General features: G+C 40.5%; 1 protein-coding gene across 1 annotated transcript in view; it reads right to left on the reverse strand.

Moving 5' to 3' along the window:
* Nucleotides 1–21,504, reverse strand: part of LOC116987736 (E3 ubiquitin-protein ligase rnf213-alpha-like) — a 138,424-nt gene that overhangs the window by 84,987 nt on the left and 31,933 nt on the right. The window contains exons 8-19 of the mRNA XM_033043967.1: nt 21,231–21,490; nt 14,331–14,546; nt 12,813–12,999; nt 11,873–11,928; nt 10,818–10,977; nt 10,289–10,444; nt 7,167–7,265; nt 5,036–5,158; nt 4,754–4,943; nt 2,994–3,167; nt 2,761–2,901; nt 1,015–1,613 (exon numbers count right to left, since the gene is read on the reverse strand). Of these exons, the coding sequence (XP_032899858.1) occupies nt 1,015–1,613; nt 2,761–2,901; nt 2,994–3,167; nt 4,754–4,943; nt 5,036–5,158; nt 7,167–7,265; nt 10,289–10,444; nt 10,818–10,977; nt 11,873–11,928; nt 12,813–12,999; nt 14,331–14,546; nt 21,231–21,490 (2,361 nt within the window). The remainder of the gene's footprint in view (nt 1–1,014; nt 1,614–2,760; nt 2,902–2,993; nt 3,168–4,753; nt 4,944–5,035; nt 5,159–7,166; nt 7,266–10,288; nt 10,445–10,817; nt 10,978–11,872; nt 11,929–12,812; nt 13,000–14,330; nt 14,547–21,230; nt 21,491–21,504) is intronic.

Consider the following 21,504-nt stretch of genomic DNA (forward strand, 5'->3'; position numbering starts at 1 on the left):
CTGACGATATTTGGGGAGTACATTCCTGAAGTATGTTTGAGTGAAGTCACCAGAAATTATGAACAGGGCATCAGGGTTTGCTGCTACAAGAGAACTGCTTTTATCCACAACTTCCAACATCTGCAGTTTATTTCAGATGTTCAAAATACCTGCTTTTCCAAGTTTTGTTGGGCTACAATCAAATTATCAATTACTTGGAAGCATCACAGCTAAGCCATACATGAATACTAGGATTTGAAGTAGGAACATTGGTGACATTTTCCAAAAACAAACCTTATTCATAAAAGTAAAATATATATAATCTTTCACAGCATAATTCCAATTACTTACATGATTTTATTTAGCATTAAGCCAATTTTTATTTTACATTGATTCCATAAATGATGAGATAATAAGATTGTAGCCTCTTAATTTGCAGTGGCAGGAGGATCTTAAAAATCTGCCACTCAGAGAGTATTTGTGGTAGCCATACCAACTTTCAATGAAACCCTCAACGCACATTTTTAGAACTTGGAGTGTATAGATCTACATTTGGCAAAGGGCAGCTCGTTACACTTGAAGACTAAGTGGGTTTCAGCCAGAGTAAAGTGCACTTTTCCAGAGGTTATAATCTTCTCCCTGCAGAATACCTGTCTCAGCAAGCATCCATGATGTAACATAAGCAAAGCATCCTTTGTTGTGCTTCGACAAAGAACACTGCAATGCTACCCTGGCTTTTTATGGCAAAGACAAAATCTAGGAGATTTGGCATTCACACATCACAGAAGGTTCGAGGAACAGTCTCATTTCCCCTTGCAGCCACCTTGAGAGTGTGCACAGAGGCACTGAGCCTCCAACTGTGCAAGAAAGATCTAACAGGACTTTGTCAACATCAGCAAAGCAGGTTTTTTGGATTAAGAACAATGGTACTAATATTCAATTTGGGAGTGAAAGTGGCTTCATTTGAAATCTTAGCCCATTCAACATTCAATATCTTAAGAGGATAAAAACTTAATAGGAAATATTCATACTCACCACATTTAGTAATGTTTCCAGAACAGTGAAGTTTCCAGTAAGGTTAAGAACACTCTGCACTTTTGCAATTATTTGGGCAGATTCAACAGCCAAGTGTAGTTGGTGGTATTCCTTAATTTGTCGGATTCGCTCTTCAATCCAGTTATCCTTAGTATTGCCGTCTATTCTACACATAATCCTTAAATCTCTTCTCAGTTCTTCATATCGATCACGATAGTCTTTAAATATGTTATCAACCTCTGCAAAAGTAAGACTGGCCTCCTTTACTTTTACAAAAATGTCCTTATACTGGCCAAAACATGGATTCCAAATCATGGTACAAGCTTCTTCAAGAGACAGTGGTGGTTCATTCTGTTGTTCATTGCTAACATAGATATGGTGTGCCTCTTTTTCCCAGCACATTTGTAAAATGTAGCTGTCTTTGAAGCGGTCAATGGCACTTGCCATTTGTTTTATCTCTTCACTTAAGGAGAAATAACTAACCATAGGGATGCATGGTACAATATACTGAGCACCAATCTGCTCTATCGTCACAACTTCATTCAGCTTCATTTCCCGAACATCATGATCAAACAAATTTTTAAGATCATCGATTGCCACTATAATTAAAGGGAAAATCAGGTTAATATTTTAGAGAAATACAACAGCTTTCTTCCTACACTGAATCTTAATATTTTTTTTCCCCAGTAAAATAAATGTGCAACTACTAATTCTATACTGTCTTAAACATGACAGGCATATTAGCGAGTCTCAGTTTAGATTTATTCTGGAGCAACTAATATTAAATATACCATGTTTTTAAATGAGGGATTGTGCTCTCTTATGAAAATATATTCCCCCTGCGAGTACCCAATGAGAGACATACAATCAGATCCAATACTCACATACCGGATACGAAGATCAGCCTAGTAAACACGTGATCAGCCTAGTAAATCATGTGTAGGAAGGAACCGCAGATATTGGTTTACACCGAAGATAGACACAAAATGCCAGAGTAACTCAGTGGGACCGGCAGCATCTCTGGAGAGAAGGAATGGATGATGTTTCGGGTCAAGACCCCTTCTTTAGATTAAGAGTCAGGGGAGAGAGAGAGAGACAGAGATATGGAGGGGTAAGGTGTGAAAAGGAAAGATCAAAAGGGGATGACGATAAAGAATCATTTTTAGCAGAGGGAAAGGTGACAATGAGGCATATAATCAGTAACATTTAATCTGGAGATCAGCAAAACTAATCGGAGAACTAGGAGGAGGGATGAAGAGAGAGGTGCAAAATGAGGTGCTGTTTCTCCAATTTGCATTGGGCCTAACTCTGACATTGGAGGAGACACAGGACAGATTTGTCAGTATGGGGTGGGAGGGGGAGTTAAAGTGTTTAACAACCGGGAGATCATGTAGATCTAGGCAGACTGAGCGGTGGTGTTCCGCAAAACGATAGCCGAGCCTGCGCTATGTCTTGCTAATATACAGGAGTCCGCACCAGGAACAGCAGATACAGTAGATGAGGTTGGAGGAGGTACAAGGGAACCTCTGCCTCACCTGATAGGACTGTTGGTGTCCCTGGACGGACTCAAGGGAGGAGGTATGGGGACAGGTGTTGAATCTCCTGCAGTTGCAGGGGAAAGTATCATGTGTCATCTTTTAAAACTTCCTTTCCAAACACGATGATTGTAACTTCAAAACCCTTAATCCAAAATCTTTCAGAAAATGTATTAAGATGTAAATAAAAGGTAATGCATAAAAATGTTACCTTTCACATGTTCATCAATTTTATGGCACATTTTCAAGAAACTATCCACCCAATTACGTTCTTCAAAGAATCTATTCAATTCCTTTTGTCGCCAAGTCAATACCTGACGTAGATTTATTTCTTTGAATGATTCACCTTGCTCTGCAAAACAAAAAAGCTCATATAAAAACTCATGCATTTCTTTTTGGCATTTTCATAAAGAGATATGTTCTTGTTCAATAAAAACAACTTACTTGTCTTATGCAAAGCCATAAAGTTGTCCTTCTTCTTTAAGATCCACTCTAAATGTTTTATTTTGATAGAGCCATCCAAAAGGTCCCTCATCACATGTTGGAATATTTGAACCGCCAGTGCCATCAAATCTTTAGCTTTATTTGAGAGCTGTTCAGTGACTTTGTTATCTATTCCTATATTTTTTTTAAAATAGGATAAAATTGTACCAGATAAAGGTTGATGCAGAATCAGAAATTTAGAACCAATTTATGTTTATAAAAGCAACATTCAAACATTAAGTTGGCAAAAATTGAAATTGAATATGACACAACTACTTTTGCTCACGATTACTCCTACTTTCATAGTTATCTAAAGGTAAAATATATCCTACATGAATCATGTGCAATCGCTTAGTTTAATTTAGAGATACAGCGCGGAAAGACAGCACTGCAGTCTGGACTGAGCCCGGGCCTTTGAGGCTGTAAGGCAACAACTCTACCACTGCACCACCTTGCCCCATTTGCCTTGACGAGTTGTTACCATATCATTTGAATGAAACCAGCACAGGTTCATATTCAGTAAAACAGGAAAGCCCTACAAATGCTTGATGATATATCCGGCTGCTCCGTTTAAGGAGACTGAAATAGCCCAATGGCCCCAGAACAAGGCATATCCAATTACATCTTTAAGTTCCGAGTGAACTGGCTCCACTATTTAAAAAAAATTATAACCCCCTACAGTTTGAGTACCCAAGTTGAAAAATCACTGCTTTTGTCAATTATGTTTCAGGCACTTGGAGAGGAAACCAGCATTTTGAAACTAATATAGATGTCCCTTGAGAGCATGATGGGGAATAACAATTATAGTGCAAGTAAATCAGGGTGTAGCACTCCCAAACTGAAAAAGTTGGTGGTTGGCAGGTGGGGGGAGAGCTCCATGAGCGCGTCCTGTCGGTGGCAGCGGCCTGAAGAAAGCACTGCACACCACGGGCTACAACATCAGCCACAACAACGGTTATGTCACCAGACCGTTTAGTGGGAGAAGACCGTGTTGTTGGTGCAGACCAGCGGCATCAGTGCCTGGTTTTATGGTGAAACGTCACAAAGTGCTGGAGAAACACAGCATCCATCCATGGTCTCCAGTGGTGTTACCTGGCCTGCTGTTACTGCAGCATTTTGTGTCCTTTTGTGGGTTAATTGTTATTTGCATTCTTTGTTTCAACTACATAGAATGATAATACCTTACTCTGTTATAATGGACAATTGGCAATAATGATACACCATTCTCCCCCATGGTCAGTTACAATGAGAGTTGCCTGTATAACAGTGTAATATAGCCAAGTCAAAATTTGATATTGGCAGAGAAAGTTCAGAAATGTAAAATGGGTTTCTTCAGTGCTGGTAGATATAATTGCCAAAGACTTGTTTGTGTTGTTTGAAAGAGACAAGGATGTGGTGTTTGAAAGAGACAAGCTTAGATGGGCATCTTAGTTAGTATAGACAAATTGATCTTGTGCTTCTTTCCATGCTGTTTGACTATGAATTTAAAATGCGGGGGAAATCACAATTTTTTCATTTGATAAAATTCTCATGCTCCGTAGCTATACAGAAGTTCATGGACAATTTCTGGTCCGCACAACAGCTTTAATAGCCAGATACAGTAAAATGCACTCATGTTATAATAAACTGGATGACTGGCTCCACGAGTGTCAAGGCTGCCATCACTAACAATTTGTTATGAACAACTAGATTTATTAAACATACCAAAATTGTTACCTTACCAAGTAACTGAAAAATTGTCTTTGCTGCTGACCAGTTAAGTAAATGCCAGAGAACTGAATCAGGATCATCCAAAAACATTCCACTGTAGTCTTTTTCCCATGAATTTTCAATTATTGTTGACACCAATTTCCCAAATTTGGTCAAATTATAATTCCACAATCTTTCTAAAAGTTGAGCTTCAGACTTGTCCTGGAAGGGTAAATGTATAAAGTTTGCATCAGCCTTTCAAAAGAATAAATATTAGCTATATATTTTTAATTATTATTTTGCAATGACAATACCTGACATATAATATAAACAGCATCAAGTGCGCACTTCTCAAAGCACTCTGCAATCAAAGGCTGCAAATTTCGTATCTCCTCAATCTTTTTGCAGTAGATTTCTATCTGTTGGATTGGTTTTTCCTAATAAAAACATCGAAAAATATTATTTGTTATTGTTTTACTTAATCTGAAATGATTAAAACACAAAATAAATTGCAGAACAAAATGGATGTGGTTGGCCTCAAAAAAAAAGAAGCTGTTTATTGTTCATTAATTCTATTCTTTCAGACCAATAAATATGCCAACAGAATTACCGCAATATATAGCTATATATCGCTTTGCAGAGTATTAATATTTAGTGACTGGCTTTTATACAATTACGATTCATTTTATTTCCTAAGAATATGCCTCAGCAATGCAGAGCTCTCATAGCAGTTTATTGAGAAAATGTACATTGTGATGCACAATTCAGGAATACAGGTGCACAACCTTTTATCCGAAAGCCTTGGGACGAGACACTTCTCGGATTTCGGAATTTTTCGGATTACGAAATGGAAGATTTTTAGCATAGATTAGGTAGGTAGCGCGGGCGGCTTGAAAAGTCTGGAGCGGCTGCCTCCTCCCCGGAGACCGGGGAATCATTGTAAATCATTGCTTAAATGTTAGTCAGTTAGTTTGGAGGGATTTTATGTGGTGGGGGGGGTGAAGGGGGAAACTTTAATTCTTAGTCCCGTACCTGGTCGGAGAGGCGGGGAGCGGGCAATGCCTTACCGGGTCGCCGTGCAGTAAACTCCGGAGCGCTGTGGCCGCCGACTCCCAACATCGCGGAGCTGGGGCTGCGGGCGTCCGGCCGCGGGCGGCGCCGGTTGGAGCTCCGACCCCGGCAACTCTACCCCTGGCTGCGCGGCGCTCCAAATCCAGCGCTGCCCGCAGCCGGACGCCCGCAGCCCCAGCTCCGCGATGTTGGGAGTCGGCGGCCACAGCGCTGGGATACCAGCGGGGAGCAGGCAATGCCTTACCGGGTCGCTGTGCGGTAAGCTCCGGAGCGCTGTGGCCGACTCCCAACATCGCGGAGCTGGGGCTGCGGGCGTACGGCCGCGGGCCGTGCTGGATATGGAGCGCCGCGCAGCCAGGGGTAGAGTTGCCGGGGTCGGAGCTACAACCGGCGCCGCCCGCGGCCGGACGCCCGCAGTCCCAGCTCCGCGATGTTGGGAGTCGGCGGCCACAGCGCTCCGGAGCTTACCGCACGGCGACCCGGTAAGGCATTGCCCGCTCCCCGCTGGTATCCCAGCGCTGTGGCCGCCGACTCCAAACATCGCGGAGCCGGGGCGTCCGGCCGCGGGCGGCGCTGGAGTTGGAGCGCCGCGCAGCCAGGGGTAGAGTTGCTGGGGTCAGAGCTCCAACCGGCGCCGCCCGCGGCCGGACGCCCGCAGCCCCAGCTCCGCGATGTTGGGAGTCGGCGGCCACAACGCTCCGGAGCTTACTGCACGGCGACCCGGTAAGGCATTGCCCGCTCCCCGCCTCTCCGACCAGGTAGGGGACTAAGAATTAAAGTCCCCCCCCTTCACATAAAAGCCCTCCAAACTAACTGACTAACATTTAAGCAATGATTTACAGATGTTGAAGTGTCTCCCCGGTCTCCGGGGAGGAGGCAGCCGCTCCAGTAGTACAGACCTGGGTTGACCGTGGGTCGTTTCGGGTCAAGTTTGGCGCCAAACGCGAGCTTTGGTGTGCAGACGACATCCTGGGAAAAATGTCCGGTTTTCGGAGCTTTTTGGTTTCCGGAACTCCGGATAAAAGGTTGTGCACCTGTACTAATTCATATATTTGTCTGACTTCTGAGTGAAACAGTACACATGGTTACAATTTAATTTCATTGTTCTAGTAATCCTGTTGGGAAATGCATGAGAAATATCAAATGACAATTTAACCTTGCCTCACTGCTTTCTTATCTTCTTGCAATTGTTAAATAAGCTGAAACCATACTCTAACCATGATTAACACATCAGGACCAGACAACAGACTCGCTGGCTCCAATTAAAATGTAATTCAATATTAGTAGGTATTAAGCAAAGGTGAGGAACAATCAATAAATACTGCAGTTTAAAAATATCTTCATAACATTTAAGCATTTGACATTATACACTACCTTCTTCATTCGCCCTTCTAGCTCACTCAAGAGTCCTTTAATCCAAAAAGAAGTCCATTCTGTATTTCCAAGGTCTAAGGTTGTAAGGGTAATCCATACCTTTACAAATAGGTAAATAAAAAAGTTTTACTTGTATATGTTTAAAAATTATTCAATTCAATTGAGTGGCATCAGATTACATAATCAAGAGGAGATGCCATAATTTTCTGAGAGAAAACAAATAAACTGCTGAAGGAACTTAGCAGGTCAAACAGCATCTATGGAAGCAAAGTGATGGTTAACGTTTTGGATTGTGACCCTGCATCAAGAGTAAGTGTGTAGGGAAGATAACTAGCATATAGAAATGGGAGAGGTGGGTAACGTAGAAGCATGCAGGTGATAGGTGGAGCACAATGAAAGAGTCGGATAATGGACAAATCTGTGGGAGTGGGAAAGGGAGGGATGTTGAAACATAACTGGAGTGTATTTTATAGAAAGATGGGAGGGAAGTGAGATTAGACAGATGTAACCAATGGTGTAGGAAGTGAATGGACAGAGTCAGAGGCTGGTCAGTTATAGATGGAACCAGATAAAAGCATTAATGGACAGATGGAATCAATGGATCCGGAATAGGAAAGGTTAAGCAAGAGAAAATAAAGTATTAAATTAAGATAGTAATGCAGCAGAGAAACAGGCCCTTCAACCCAATTCAATCAGGATTCATAACTGAGCTATGTGGGTGATGGGCAGATGGAACCAAGTGGGGGAGAGTAATGACTCTGGTTAACAAGATGGTGGGGGAGGAGAGGGGGAGAGGGAGAGGGAGAGGGAGAGGGAGAGGGACAGAGAGACAGAGAGACAGAGAGACAGGGAGACAGAGAGACAGAGAGACAGAGAGAGAGAGAGAGAGAGAGAGAGAGAGAGAGAGAGAGAGAGAGAGAGAGAGAGAGAGAGAGAGATAGAGAGAGAGAGAGAGAGAGAGAGATATAGAGAGAAAAAAAAAAAAAAAACCTGGATAGAGGGGTGGGAGTCAGAAACACAGGGTGTTCAAGATACCTCAAATTGGAAAAACCAATGTTCTTACCAATAAGTTTGTAAGCTATCAAAGCAGAATTGTGAGATATTGTTCTTCTAGTTGGTGTATGATTGCAGAGAGTGAAAGATTGGGAGGGCGGGTTGAAATGACATAATGGGTATTGGAGATAGTGAGCAGGTGCTGTGCAGAATGATTACACAGTCAATTGCATGGTCTTGCCGATCTAGAGGGGACCAGATCACAAGGACTGAATGTAATATACCACGTTGGACGAGATGCATGCAAGTCTCTGCCAAGGTTCAGATCTCTAAATAGTAGTGTGATAGGAGATAACGGGAGGTGTAACACCTCAAATGGTTGCACGGGAAAGTCCCAGAGGACAAAGAAGGATGGGTGGGTAGGGGTGAGTGGATTTGGGTGTGTAGGGAAGCAGTAAGGGAAGGAGAGGAGAAGATGAGACTGATAGCAAGATCCCTGAGCTAACTAAAATGTAGAGGGATGATATGTTGGATACAGTGGCTCATAGGGTGAAAGCTGAGGACCAAGGAAACTCTATCTCTGATCTGTCTGAGGAGCAGGAAGTTAAAAGAAGACATGTCAGAAACATGTATGAGGGCTCCATCAACTAAGGCAGAGAAGGTCACATTTCTGGACAAAAGCAGCTTACTAGAATGCTATCTCATCCACAGTCCCATTATTCATTCTCTCCATCACCATAACATAGCTACAATATCATCATAACTCCATCTCATTCAGCATTCCTGCATTTGACAGTGCACGCACAAAAGTTCAAATTGTTCTGAGCTTCTAGATAGCAGCTAGATAAGCCCAGGGTGGTGTTGGTCTTTAAATGATTTTAGCATTCTTCCTGAGGCAGCGCTTCCTGTCGATTTCTTTGGTGGTGGTAAGTTCAATACACATGATGGTCTGAGTAATGTCCACCATTTTCTGCAGCTTCCCATATTCTTGGGCATATAAGTGACCGAACCAGGCGTGATGCAGCCTGTCGGCATGGTTGTTCTCCACTGTATACTTGTAGTAGTGCAAGAGGATATATGGCAATAAACCAAATCTCCTCAAACTTCATAGGAAATAGAAACGTTGATGAACTTTCTTTGCAATTGCATCAATGTGTTGGAACAAGGACCACATCATCAATGTGTTGGAACAAAGACCAGATCATCATGCTGTTGACTTGCTCTATTGCCTTCTACTGATGAAGACAGGTTCATGAATCCTTGGATTTCCCTTCCTGAAGTACATAATCAGCTCCTTGATCTTGCTAAAGATGAGAGCAAGATTGTTGTTCTAGCACTACTCAACCAGATTATTAATCTCCCTCCTGTACTCTGATTCATAATTAGCCATTATTAGCATTGGAGTGGAATCTGGCCACACAGTCGTGGGTACAGATAATGCAGAGGACTGACAGTGCATGCTGGAGGTGCCCGTGCTGATGGTCAGCATGGGGAAAGTGTTGTTGTCAATTCATACTAATTGAGGTCTACCAATGAGGATATCGAAGATCCAGTTGCATAGGGATGAACAATAAGACAGTAGGTGTAGAGGAGATGATACTAATGTGCGATAAACTGTAGTTAATGAACAACAGCCTGATGCACATGTTCTTGTTGTCCAGCGCAGAGTGGAAAGCCAGCGAGGTCGCATCCGCTGTCAGTATGTTGTGGCAGTAGGTGAATTGGAGTGAGTCTAGGTCCTTACTAAAGCAGAAGTTAATATGCGTCATAATTGACCTCTCAAAACACCACACCAGTGCTTCAAACTGACAGTAGCCACTCAAGTTTAAGGTAAAGTTCATAGGTTCCTAGCACCTCTCTGCCCATAATTAATCTCAAATTTTGTGATGTGAAATTATATAATAGCCCAACTGATAGAGAAAGGAAAAGCCACGAGGCAATAGCCAACTAATATTTCAATAACAACAGCCAATTCACATTTGGGATACTAACAGTATTTCATTAAATCCTAGCATTGAACAGTTAAAATGTAACGCATCATATTCAAAACACAAATTAACAAATAAAAATATTATGTGCCATCATCCCCATTAGGGTAATTTATATAGTGGATTTCAAAATTGTCTTACATGAAATTCATCTTGATTGAAAAAAGTAGCTCGGTTAAGTAGTGATTTTGAACTGAGGACAGCCTTTAGCCATTCTCTCGTAGTTGTTAAAGTCATTGTTAATTCAACGCATGGCATTCCTGGATCTTCCTCACGTTGAGAGTGCTCACCAGCAACCTAGTTTTTGAAAAACAAATGTCTGCTCTAAACTTAAACCAGTATTGTAATAAATGCTTAAATACTGTAAAAGATATCCAATTAAAATGTAATGATCGACACTTATCTGAACCTTAATCTTATCTAATTTTATCTTAACTTCTTTTATCCCATCTATTTATTCTGTTTTATTAGAAACAGCTTGCTTTCCAACATACAAATTTAAAATCAGATTCAAAGATTCTAGTTTTTCACTTACCAAGTTTTACATAAATAACAGTACATTCATGTTTAAGAAAATTAGAATTATGAAAATATCTGCAAAAATGTAAAGTATTGATGTCAGAAGTCATTACGATGGTTGTTTTACACAATTATTTGTTTTTACTGATACCTTTGATGAAGATTTTTTTAATTTAGCAATTTTGCTAATTAGCACAACCGAAGTGGCAATAGTTTCTGTAAAGTCCACCTTTTTCATTGATTTACATATGATTTCGTGGATTTTCAAGCTGGCTTTCACACATGCTTCTAAACGTTCATCACATAGATCCCTAAACATAAAAATACATCTCTGTTGGTGACCATAATCTTAACTTTTTTTAATTACCACAGAATCAATTTGTGTCCAAAATTACCATAGATACCCAAATCAGAACGTATACACTTCTGAACCTGGTAGGCAGAGACATCTAAGTTTCATTTCATGCTGACCTTAGATCACCTTGTACCTTGTACAACTTCAGCCTTCACATTCATAGATATTTGCATGTGCAAATACAAATACATGCACAAACACACAGTATAAAATGTAAAGTAATGCAAATCTCTCTCAAAAATTAAAACACCACTTTTTAATTTTTTTTAAAACTTCAATTTTGTTGTCAACACTTTTACTCCATTCTGAATTAGTATATTAGGTGATTGGTTTAAAGTGAAACACTCAACTTCCTTAAAAGCTACATGGCCAGTAAAGCGATATTTAAAAATATCTTCTTATTGAAATGAGAATTTAACCATCTAGAGTTACTAATTATTTGGCACATTTCCAAGAGCTATCTTGATGCAGGAATTAAATTGAAAAAATGATAAACAACAATCGTTTTATCATTTTAGCCATACATATTAGCCTCTGAGAACCAACAAGAATAAAATTGAATTTGAGAAAATATTTAAAAGTGAATTCGGTAAGATACTGAATATTTTAATTTATGAACTAACAATTAGCTGGTTACTCTTTTCCGAGTTAGTTTGGTTGCTAAACCAATTCTTTATTTTGTGGACATCAAAATATCCACAAGAAATCAAATATCCACAGGTAGATTCCCAATTAGAATATGCGCCTAATGTTTATACGTCCATTTACATCAAAGTTAAAAATTCATACAGACACTAACAATCTGGATTAACAACAATCAGAAATATGTACTGATATTACAATATGTATACCTGTTCTGCTGACTGCACACAGTTTCTTCTGCAAGTTTCAAAACACGATTCAAACTCTGTGGTAATCCAGTGACATGCAAATAAATAGAATAACCAAGTTAATAATTGCAGTATTAAGAAAATTCATAAAAGTACAATTATTTAAAAAAAAAAAAATGAAATATAAAAACATTGACATTGTTCAATGGATTGGCTTGCAGAATGTGTCCAGCATTTTTATATGGTCATAAGGAATAGGAGTAGAATTAGGCCATTTGACCCATCAAGTCTACTCTGCCATTCAATCATGGCTGATCTATCTCTTCCTCCTAACCCCATTCTCCTGCTTTCTTCCCATAACCTCTGACGTCTGTACTAATCATTCATTTTGAATATGTTTTGAACAGCAGTTGCAGTTCACATGTGGGGAAAAAAGCAGAAAGCAATTTGTATGCAGCAAAGCCTCGCAATGTTAATGGAATATCAACCTTTATCAGAAAACAGTGTCTCCTACACTGATCAATTGATCCTGATTCTGAACACATTATAAATAATTTAGGGTTTTATTACAAACATTTGTATACTCTGCAGGGAAACTCGTTGCACATGCTATCTTCGGCAAGTAACTCATTTGACTTATTATTAAGAAACAATGAGCCAAATGAGGTGCTGCCAAAGATCAAGTCATAGCCTGTGCATTGAGTTTACTTGAAGATACAAATGTTTGTACTAAATTGTATGAGACTAAATTATCACTTAAGCAAAATACGTACACCAGGCTCTGACATAGGATCACTTGATCAGCATCCTATTAATTAAAGGAATCTGAATTTGAAGTTGAATAGCATATTTTAGAGGGAGACCACTGAGTCCAATAATTTGTCACTACACACAGGAGTGTGGATTTCAATTCATTTGGCTTATCCTGATTAAGCAATATAACTTTTTTTCAAATACAAACCTCCATTGAAATAGATCCAGTCTTCCATCTCTGAATGATTCCTTGCAGAACATCGAGCAGATTAGGTGTAACCATCATCAAGTAATCTGGCAAAGCTTTTGATGGCAATAAGGTAAACCAAGAACGAGCTAAAAGTCGATCTACTTCCATTAAATGCTTACTTTTGCTCATGAGTTCAAGTAGCTCCCTGAAGAAAATAATTCATAAATTAATTGTAATGTTTTGAGTTATGTACACTGAACAGCCCACAAATCATAAAGCATCTTGAATACGGAATAATTAAAACATGAAAAAAAACATCTGAAAAAAAGTCTGAATATTTCTTATATCCCCTATTTTTAAATAGGGATATGACTGTCACAACAGAACACAATTTAGCACCAGACATGACAAAGATCCCATATGCTCAAAGAAATACAGTTATATTACGCAGAATAGTCTTTCAGCCCAACAGACGCCCCCCTGAGCTGCATTTGGCCCATATCCCTCAAAACATTTCCTCAAAACATGTACCTGTCCAAATGCCTTTTAAGCATTGTAATTGTATCTTCCTCTACCATTTCCTCTGACAGCTCATTTCATATTTTCACCGCCCACTGTGTGAAAAACATGTCCCTCAGATCCCCTTTAAACTGTTTACCCTCTCTTCTTAAACTTATGACCCTCCAGTTTTTACTCCCCTTCCTTAGAAGAAAAAAGTGACCATCTACGCCCCTCATGCTTTGATTTATCGGATGTTCAGTGTACATAACTAAATACATTTTATAAATCTCTATAAGATAACCCCCGTAGCTGTGGCAGAAAATTCTTCAAATTCCTTTCATTCCAAGTTGTAAGAATATCAAATATCGAATCCATCATGATTTCACCTGCTCGTTGTTTTCCTCTTTTTATATAATTTTTAACAAGGAAAACAGTTCCAGTTTATTCAGATAACTCAAGCCCTCCCAAGTCCAGGCAACATTCTTGTGAATCTTTTCTGCTCAATCTCGTTTAATCACATCCTTCCTATGGTGTGGCAACCAGAACTACACACAATTAGGTGTGGTTTCATCAACACTGGGACATCATGGCGCAGCGGTAGAGTTGCTGCCTTACAGCGCCGGAGACCCGGGTTCGATCCCGACTACGGGTGCTGTCTGTACGGAGTCTGTACGTTCTCACCGTGACCTGCGTGGGTTTTCTCCGATATCTTCGGTTTCCTCCCACACTCAAAAGATGTAGGTAAATTAGCTTGGTAAATGTAAAAATTGTCCCTAGTGTGTGTAGGATAGTGTTAATATGCGGGTATCGCTGGTCGGCGTGATCCCGGTGGGCCGAAGGGCCTGTTTCAACGCTGCATCTCTAAACTAAACAAAACATATTGTATAGTTGCAACATGTCCCAGCTATTTTACTCAGTGCTCCCTCTATGCCATACACCTTCACCACCTTGTCTACCTCTACCCCCATCCCTGAACAGCATTGCATAAAATCTCAATGCCCTATTGTCATTGCAATAATTTTTAAAAAGCCTTACCTTTGGACTGTGTCATAAATTTTTTGCCTAAAAGTAATAAAAGGAAGCCCATCAAGTCCAGCCCAGCTGTCTTCAGTCTGACAATAATCCAAAAAAATTGGGCTCGCTATATTGGATGAAAAACCAAATAAATGCAGAACCGGAATGACTTGCACCCATCCTATTATTCTGTTTTCGATACATCTAACCATCATCTGCTTTAGTATTGTTGTAATCCTAAATGTATATTTAAAAAAAAGTCAGATGTATCAAGTAAATTAAGCAGAAAAGAGAAAATGTTAATCATATTAGAATTGCTGTCAGTTGATTAAATACAAGTATAAACAAATTCCATTAGAACACCCTGAATCATCATGCAATACTGTATCACCCGTTTATTTTTTATTTGAAATAAGCTATTTGTTCAAACAAACCAGCACTGAATAAATAAGGAGTCAGGAGAGTTTAACCAAAGTACAGTTTATGTCAGAGCTAGTCGAATTAACCTGACTCTTACAATGATTTGTAGTTGATACACATTTACCAAGGGCTACAACAGCTTCTCGGAAAGAAGCACATAAAGACATTGAGTCAAAAGTATACTAGACTATTACAAAAGACCTTCGGACTGTTTCACAGAGAAGTATTCTCGCAGAAATAATCTACCAAGCCCCCTCAGAATGTTGTCAATTTTTTAAAAAATTGATCCCGAAATCTGATACCAAAAAAGAAAATGCTGAAAACATTCAGCTGGTTAGGTGTCTTTTGCAGAGAGAGAAATGGAGTTAAAGTTTCAAGCACTTGTTACTTTGTCCAAACTGATAAATGAAATGTCAAGAGTTAAGAGTGTTTTATTGTCATATGTCCCAGATATAACAATGAAATTTTTACTTGCTGCAGCACAATAAAATGTGAAATGATATATGAAAAGTCTGAAGAAGGGTCTCGACCTGAAACATCACCCATTCCTTCTCTCCAGATCCTGCTGAGTTACTCCAGCAATTTGTGTCTACCTTACATGTAATAATTGCAGTGTTCCCAACATTTTCAGCCTTCGCTCAGAAGATTGTAGGTTTCAGTATGATGACTTCTCATTTCTTTAAGTTCCCGAGAGTTTTGGAAGATTCTGCTCACAAGACACCCTCACTCCCATATATCAATCTAGTAAACCTCCTTTATATAATAAGGACATTAAAATTATCTACTTTAGAGATACATAATGGAAACAGCTCCTTTGGCCCACCGACTCCAGGCCGACCCACTATACTAGCATTGCCCTACACATTAGGGTCAATTTACAGTTCACAGAAACCAATTAACCTACAAGCCTGTACTGCAAATGCTGCCATCAGGTATTGTATCATAAGCATGTGTATATATATAATACTCTATTTCTTATCCCACAGCTTTAATATTGATTGACGACACTGGGACCGTAATCCATGACATAATCCATAATGCATGGTCAGAATCCCCCAAACTTAAAATGACCCGTTTATTCCTTCGCTCATTTTCTATCCATTAACCATCCCTGAATCTCATCACCTGATATCCTGAACTCTAATTTTATTTATAAATTCCCCTTGTAGCATTTCACCAAAGGTCTTTTGAAAATCCAATTGTATCACATCATCTCTGTTCTGCTAGTTATACCCTCAAATATGCTCCAACAGTTTTATTTAAATGTGATTGAACTTTCATTAATCTGTGAGGACTCTGCCCAATTATATCATTATCTTCTAAATTCCCTGACACAAAAAAACTTACATCAGATTAAATGGTGTTTTCGTCCTTGCTTTTATCCCATAAGTAGTGAGAGTATATTTGTTACCTTCCAAAATGTGGGAATCATTCTGGAATCTATACAATTTGGAATATGTCAACTAGTATAATCCACAGCCATCTCGTTGAAAGCTCTGAATTGCAAGTGGTCATGTATGAGGAATTAATCACCTTTCAGTCCCATTCATTTTTCCCAATACAATTCTTTTCTACTCCTGCTGATTTCTTTGTTTTAGTTATTTTGGAAATATACGCCTTAATTTCCTGAACATTTTCTTTGTCTTTTTCTTTGAAGGTAGATATGAAATCTTTATGTTCTATGACATTTCCCTAGTTCTCCACATAATTTCTCCTGTCTCAGTCAGTAAGGGTCCCAAATTAACTTCTGCCAAAATGTTTATTTTTACTTATCAACTGAAGTTGTTATTGTTCTGTTTTTATATTTCTCATTAGACCACACATGTATTCTATTTCTTTCTTATCAGACCCTTCTCCTCACTGCTCAATTTCTGTTTTTTAAATCCTCCATTTTATAACTTTGCATTGTTGGTAATGCCATAAGCCCTTTCCTTCAATGTGGTACCATATTCACCTTCTCTCTTGATAACCACAAGAGGCCACTTTTCCTCTTGAGCTCTTCTTCATCCAAAATGACTACAACTGATTTATAAACTTTCCTAATATACCAAAGATAGACACAAAAGGCTGGAGTAACTTAGCGGGACAGGCAGCATCCCTGGAGAGAAGGATTAGGTGACGTTTTGAGTTGAGACCCTTCTTCAGACTGGTTAGGGATAAGGGAAACGAGAAATATAGACGGTGATGTGGAGAGATAAAGAACAATGAATGAAAGATATGCAAAAAATTAATAATGATAAAGGAGACAGGCCATTGTAAGTTGTTTTGTAGGGTGAAAATGATAAGCTAGTGCGACTTGGGTGAGGATGGGATAGAGAGCGAGGGAATGCCGGTGCTACCTGAAGTGAGAGAAATTAATATTCACACCACTGCCCCAGCGAAATATGAGATGCTGTTCCACCAATTTGTGTTTAGCCTCACTCTGACAATGGAGGAGACCGAGGACAGGAAGGTCTGTGTAGGAATGGGAAGGAGAATTAAAGTGTGTAGCAACCGGGAGATCAGGCTGAGCCGATCACGCGGGCTGAGCGAAGGTGTTGCGCAAAACAATCGCCCAGTCTGCGTTTGGTCTCGTCAATGTATAAGAGTCCACATATTGAATAACGGATACAGTAGATGAGGTTGGAGGAGGTGCAAGGGAGTCTCTGCCTAACCTGAAAGGGCTGTCGGGGTCCCTGGACAGTCGAGGGAGGAGGTATAGTGACAGTTGTTGCATCTTCTGCAGTTGCAGGGGAAGGTACCTAGGGGGAGGGTGGTTTGGGTGGGATGGGATGAGTTAACCAGGGAGTTGCGGAGGGAACAGTCTCTGTGGAAAGTGGTGGAGATGGGAAAATGTGGTTAGTGGTGGGATCTCCTCGGAGATGGCAGAAATTTTGGAGAATTATGTGTTGTACCTAATGTACCAGATAGTTTGACACCTCACGCCTTTGTATTTGCTTGATTCAAACTCAAGAAACTGGTTTAACAATGCATTTACTCACTTTCAGTCTTTATATTAAATTACATATCATGATCACTGCTCTTTAAATGCCTTTAGCAAAAAGATCACTTAATTCTTTCTCACTACACAATGCTGGATCTAGAATTGTCAGATCGTTTTTTGTTGCTCAGATTATTGATCTGGGAAAACATCTCTTATTAACTGCTAAATTTATTTTCCCAGTACGTTGATTATAATAGATGGTTATTGTATTATCCTTGACACACACATTTCTAATTTTCACATCTACACTCTGTTTATTACCATTACTATATCAGGACCCATAAACTCCTACAAATGCTTACTGCTCCTTTATGTTCCTTAACTCATCGACATTGATTCTACTTGTTTCCTGAGCCAAGGCACTTCATCAACACTCCCTTTATCTAATTATTTAATATCAGAGTAACCTCTTCTAAAAGTATCATGGTAGATTTAAATGATCTTGGTCACTTTTCAATTATGTCTCTATAATTTGCGTCATTAATTCTACAATTTGTTACAAATGTTACCCACTTTCAGATAAGGAACCTTCAATTTTATTTTTGTACCAGTTTTTTCCTGCCTCTGACTCTAAATGGGGGTATACTCTTATAGACAATAGGTGCAGGAGCAGTCCATTCGGCCCTTCATGCCAGCACCGCCATTCAATGTGATCATGGCTCAATTGGTCCAAAATGCCGCACCGAGACTTCTGACGGGCACCCGAAAAAGGGACCACATCAGCCCGATTCTGGCCTCTCTCCACTGGCTCCCAGTGCGGTTCAGAATCGATTTCAAGCTCCTCCTTTATGTATACAAAGCCCTTAACGGGCTTGCCCCCACCTACATCAAAAACCTTACCCACCATACTACCTCCAGGTCCCTCAGGTCGGCCGACTTGGGGTTACTGTCCATTCCGCGGTCCAGGCATAAGCTCAGGGGCGACCGCGCTTTTGCGGTTGCAGCACCTAAACTATGGAACAGCATCCCTCTTCTGATCAGAACTGCCCCCTCCATCAACTCTTTTAAGTATAGACTTAAAACATATTTCTATTCACAAGCGTTTCTTGAGGTCCTCTGAGGGAGCACGGTATGTATGTATTTATGTATGTATTGTTAAATCAATGTACCTCTGTTTGTAGTACGTTAGTACCTGCACTGATGTAAAGCACTTTGGACAAGAGTTATTTTAAGATAGATAGATAGATCCTTTAATAATCCTTTACAGGAAATTGCAGTGCCACAACAGCTTCAAGACAGACATAACACCACACATTTCCTCAGATAGCTTCCATACTTAATAAGTTAAAATACAATGAATGAATACTAAAAAAGTGCAAAGTTATTTTTGTGCATTGTAAAACCTTATAGCAGCTGGTATACAAGACTTCCTATATCTCTCAGTTTTGCACATTGGTGCAATCAGTCTCTGACTGAAGGTGCTGCTCTTGATCACCTTCAGGGCGTGGAGTGGGTGAGTGGGGTTAGTCATTATTGAACCCAGTTTGTTCAGAGTTCTGGCCTCTGCCACCTGCTGGACCGTTAGTTGCTCAGCCCCGACCACTGAGCCGGCCTTCCTGATTAGCTTGTCCAGTCTGTTTTTGTCCGCTATGCGGGCGCCTTCTCCCCAACAGGCCACAGCAAAAAACAGAGCACTGGCCACCACTGAATGGTAGACACTGCACAGCAGGAGTTGGCAAATGTTGAATGACCTTAGCCTCCTTAAGAAATACAGTCGACTTTGTCCCTTCCTGTACACCGCCTCCATATGACTCTTCCAGTCCAGCTCACTGTCAAGCTGCACACCAAGGTACCTGTGGTTGGCGACCACCTCCACCTCAGTGCCCCTGATGGTGATTGGTGTTGGTTGAGTCCTCCTCCTCCCCCTCTTGAAATCCACAACTATCTCCTTCGTTTTTGTGGTGTTGAGATGGAGGTTATTGTGTGCACTCCACTCCACAAAGTTGTTTATTGTATCTCTATACTCCTCCTCATTGCCCCCTTTGATGAGGCCGACAACAGCTGTGTCATCTGAAAATTTCTGCAAAAAGCAGCTGTTGGTGTTGTATTGGAAATCCGCTGTGTAGATGGTGAACCGGAATGGAGCCAGTAGTTCCTTGTGGAGCCCCTGTGCTGCTCAGGATGGTGCTTGAGACATTGTTCTGTAGGCGTACGTACTGTGGTCTGAGGAAAAGGTAATCCAAACACCACAGTACCAGTAATGGATCCACCTTCATCTTCTCCATCTTCTCCCCTAGCAGTCGGGGCTGAATTGTGTTAAAGGCGCTTGAGAAGTCAAAGAATGTAATCCTTACAGATGCATCAGGGATGTCCAGATGTATGTACGCCCTCTGCAGCATGTAAATGAGGGCATCATCGACACTGATGTTGGGCTGATATGCAAACTGTAAAGGATCCATTTGAGTTGACACACTAGTCCTGATGTAGAAGAGGACAAGTCTCTCAAATGTCTTCATAATATGTGAGGTGAGCGCTACTGGTCTGTAGTCATTGTGGTGAGTGGGATGGGTCTTCTTTGGGACAGGTACCAGGCAAGATGTTTTCCACAGCCTTGGGACCTTCTGTAGACGCAAGCTCAGATTGAACAGGTGTGTTAGGATACCACACAGCTCTGAAGAGCAAGTCTTCAGTAGCCTTGGGCTGGTGTCATCGGGCCCCACTGCTTTCCCTGGCTTCAGTCTGTCCAGCATCATCTTGACCTGAGCAGTATGAAGAGTCATAGGTGGGGCTGCTGGTGGAGTAGGAGGTGGGAAGAGGGGACTCCGTGCAGGTGACATCTCAGGAGTGTTGGAGAGAGGGAGGGGAGGTGGAGAGAAATGTGCTATAGAAATAAAATTGACTTGACTTGATGGCTGATCATCCACAATCAGTACCCCGTTCCTGCCTTCTCCCCATATCCCCTGACTCCGCTATCTTTAAGAGCCCTATCAAGCTCTCTCTTGAAAGTATCCAGAGAACCGGCCTCCACCACCCTCTGAGGCAAAGAATTCCACAGACCCTGTGTGAAAAAGTGTTTCCTCACCTCCATTCTAAATGCCTTACCCCTTATTCTTAAACCGTGGCCCCTGGTTCTGGACTCCCCCAACATTGGGAACATGTTTCCTGCCTTTAGCGTGTCCAAACCCTTAATAATCTTATGTTTCAATGATCCCCTCTCATCCTTCTAAATTCCAGAGTATATAAGCCCAGCCGCTCCATTCTCTCAGCAAATGACAGTCCCGCCATCCCGGGAATTAACCTAGTGAACGTACGCTGCACTCCCTCAATAGCAAGAATGTCCTTCCTCAAATTAGGGGACCAAAACTGCACACAATACTCCAGGTGTGGAGTTTGTTTGTATTCATTGGCCTTCCCTGATAGATTTTGTGCACATACACTGACATATTGTTACTCTGGAAAACTGTAAAACATCAGAATGTAAAACCTCAGTTTTTTAAATAATTATTAAAGAGAATCAACTTTTAGCGTACACGTGTAGAATGGCAAGATACATATTGAACTATTTACAGGGTTTTTACCTTTGTTCAAAATAGAAACTTTCTTTGAGAGTCTTGAATTCCACGGTGATGTTATTTGCTGATAATTGTTGTACACTAAAAAAATCACAAACTTCAGCCAGTTCAGAATTTGACCATTCAAGACCATATTCTTCAGACAGGACCAATATTAGAATACCAGTTCGTAGGCGGCTTTGCACATCATGCGTCTTGGTTTCTGAAACTTGATTATTTGGACGTCTAGCCATTTTCTTTAAAGCATTTTTCAGAATATCCTGAACCTAAATAATAAACA

The sequence above is a fragment of the Amblyraja radiata genome, chromosome 26 (assembly GCF_010909765.2).
Source record: "Amblyraja radiata isolate CabotCenter1 chromosome 26, sAmbRad1.1.pri, whole genome shotgun sequence".
Lineage (NCBI taxonomy): Eukaryota > Metazoa > Chordata > Chondrichthyes > Rajiformes > Rajidae > Amblyraja > Amblyraja radiata.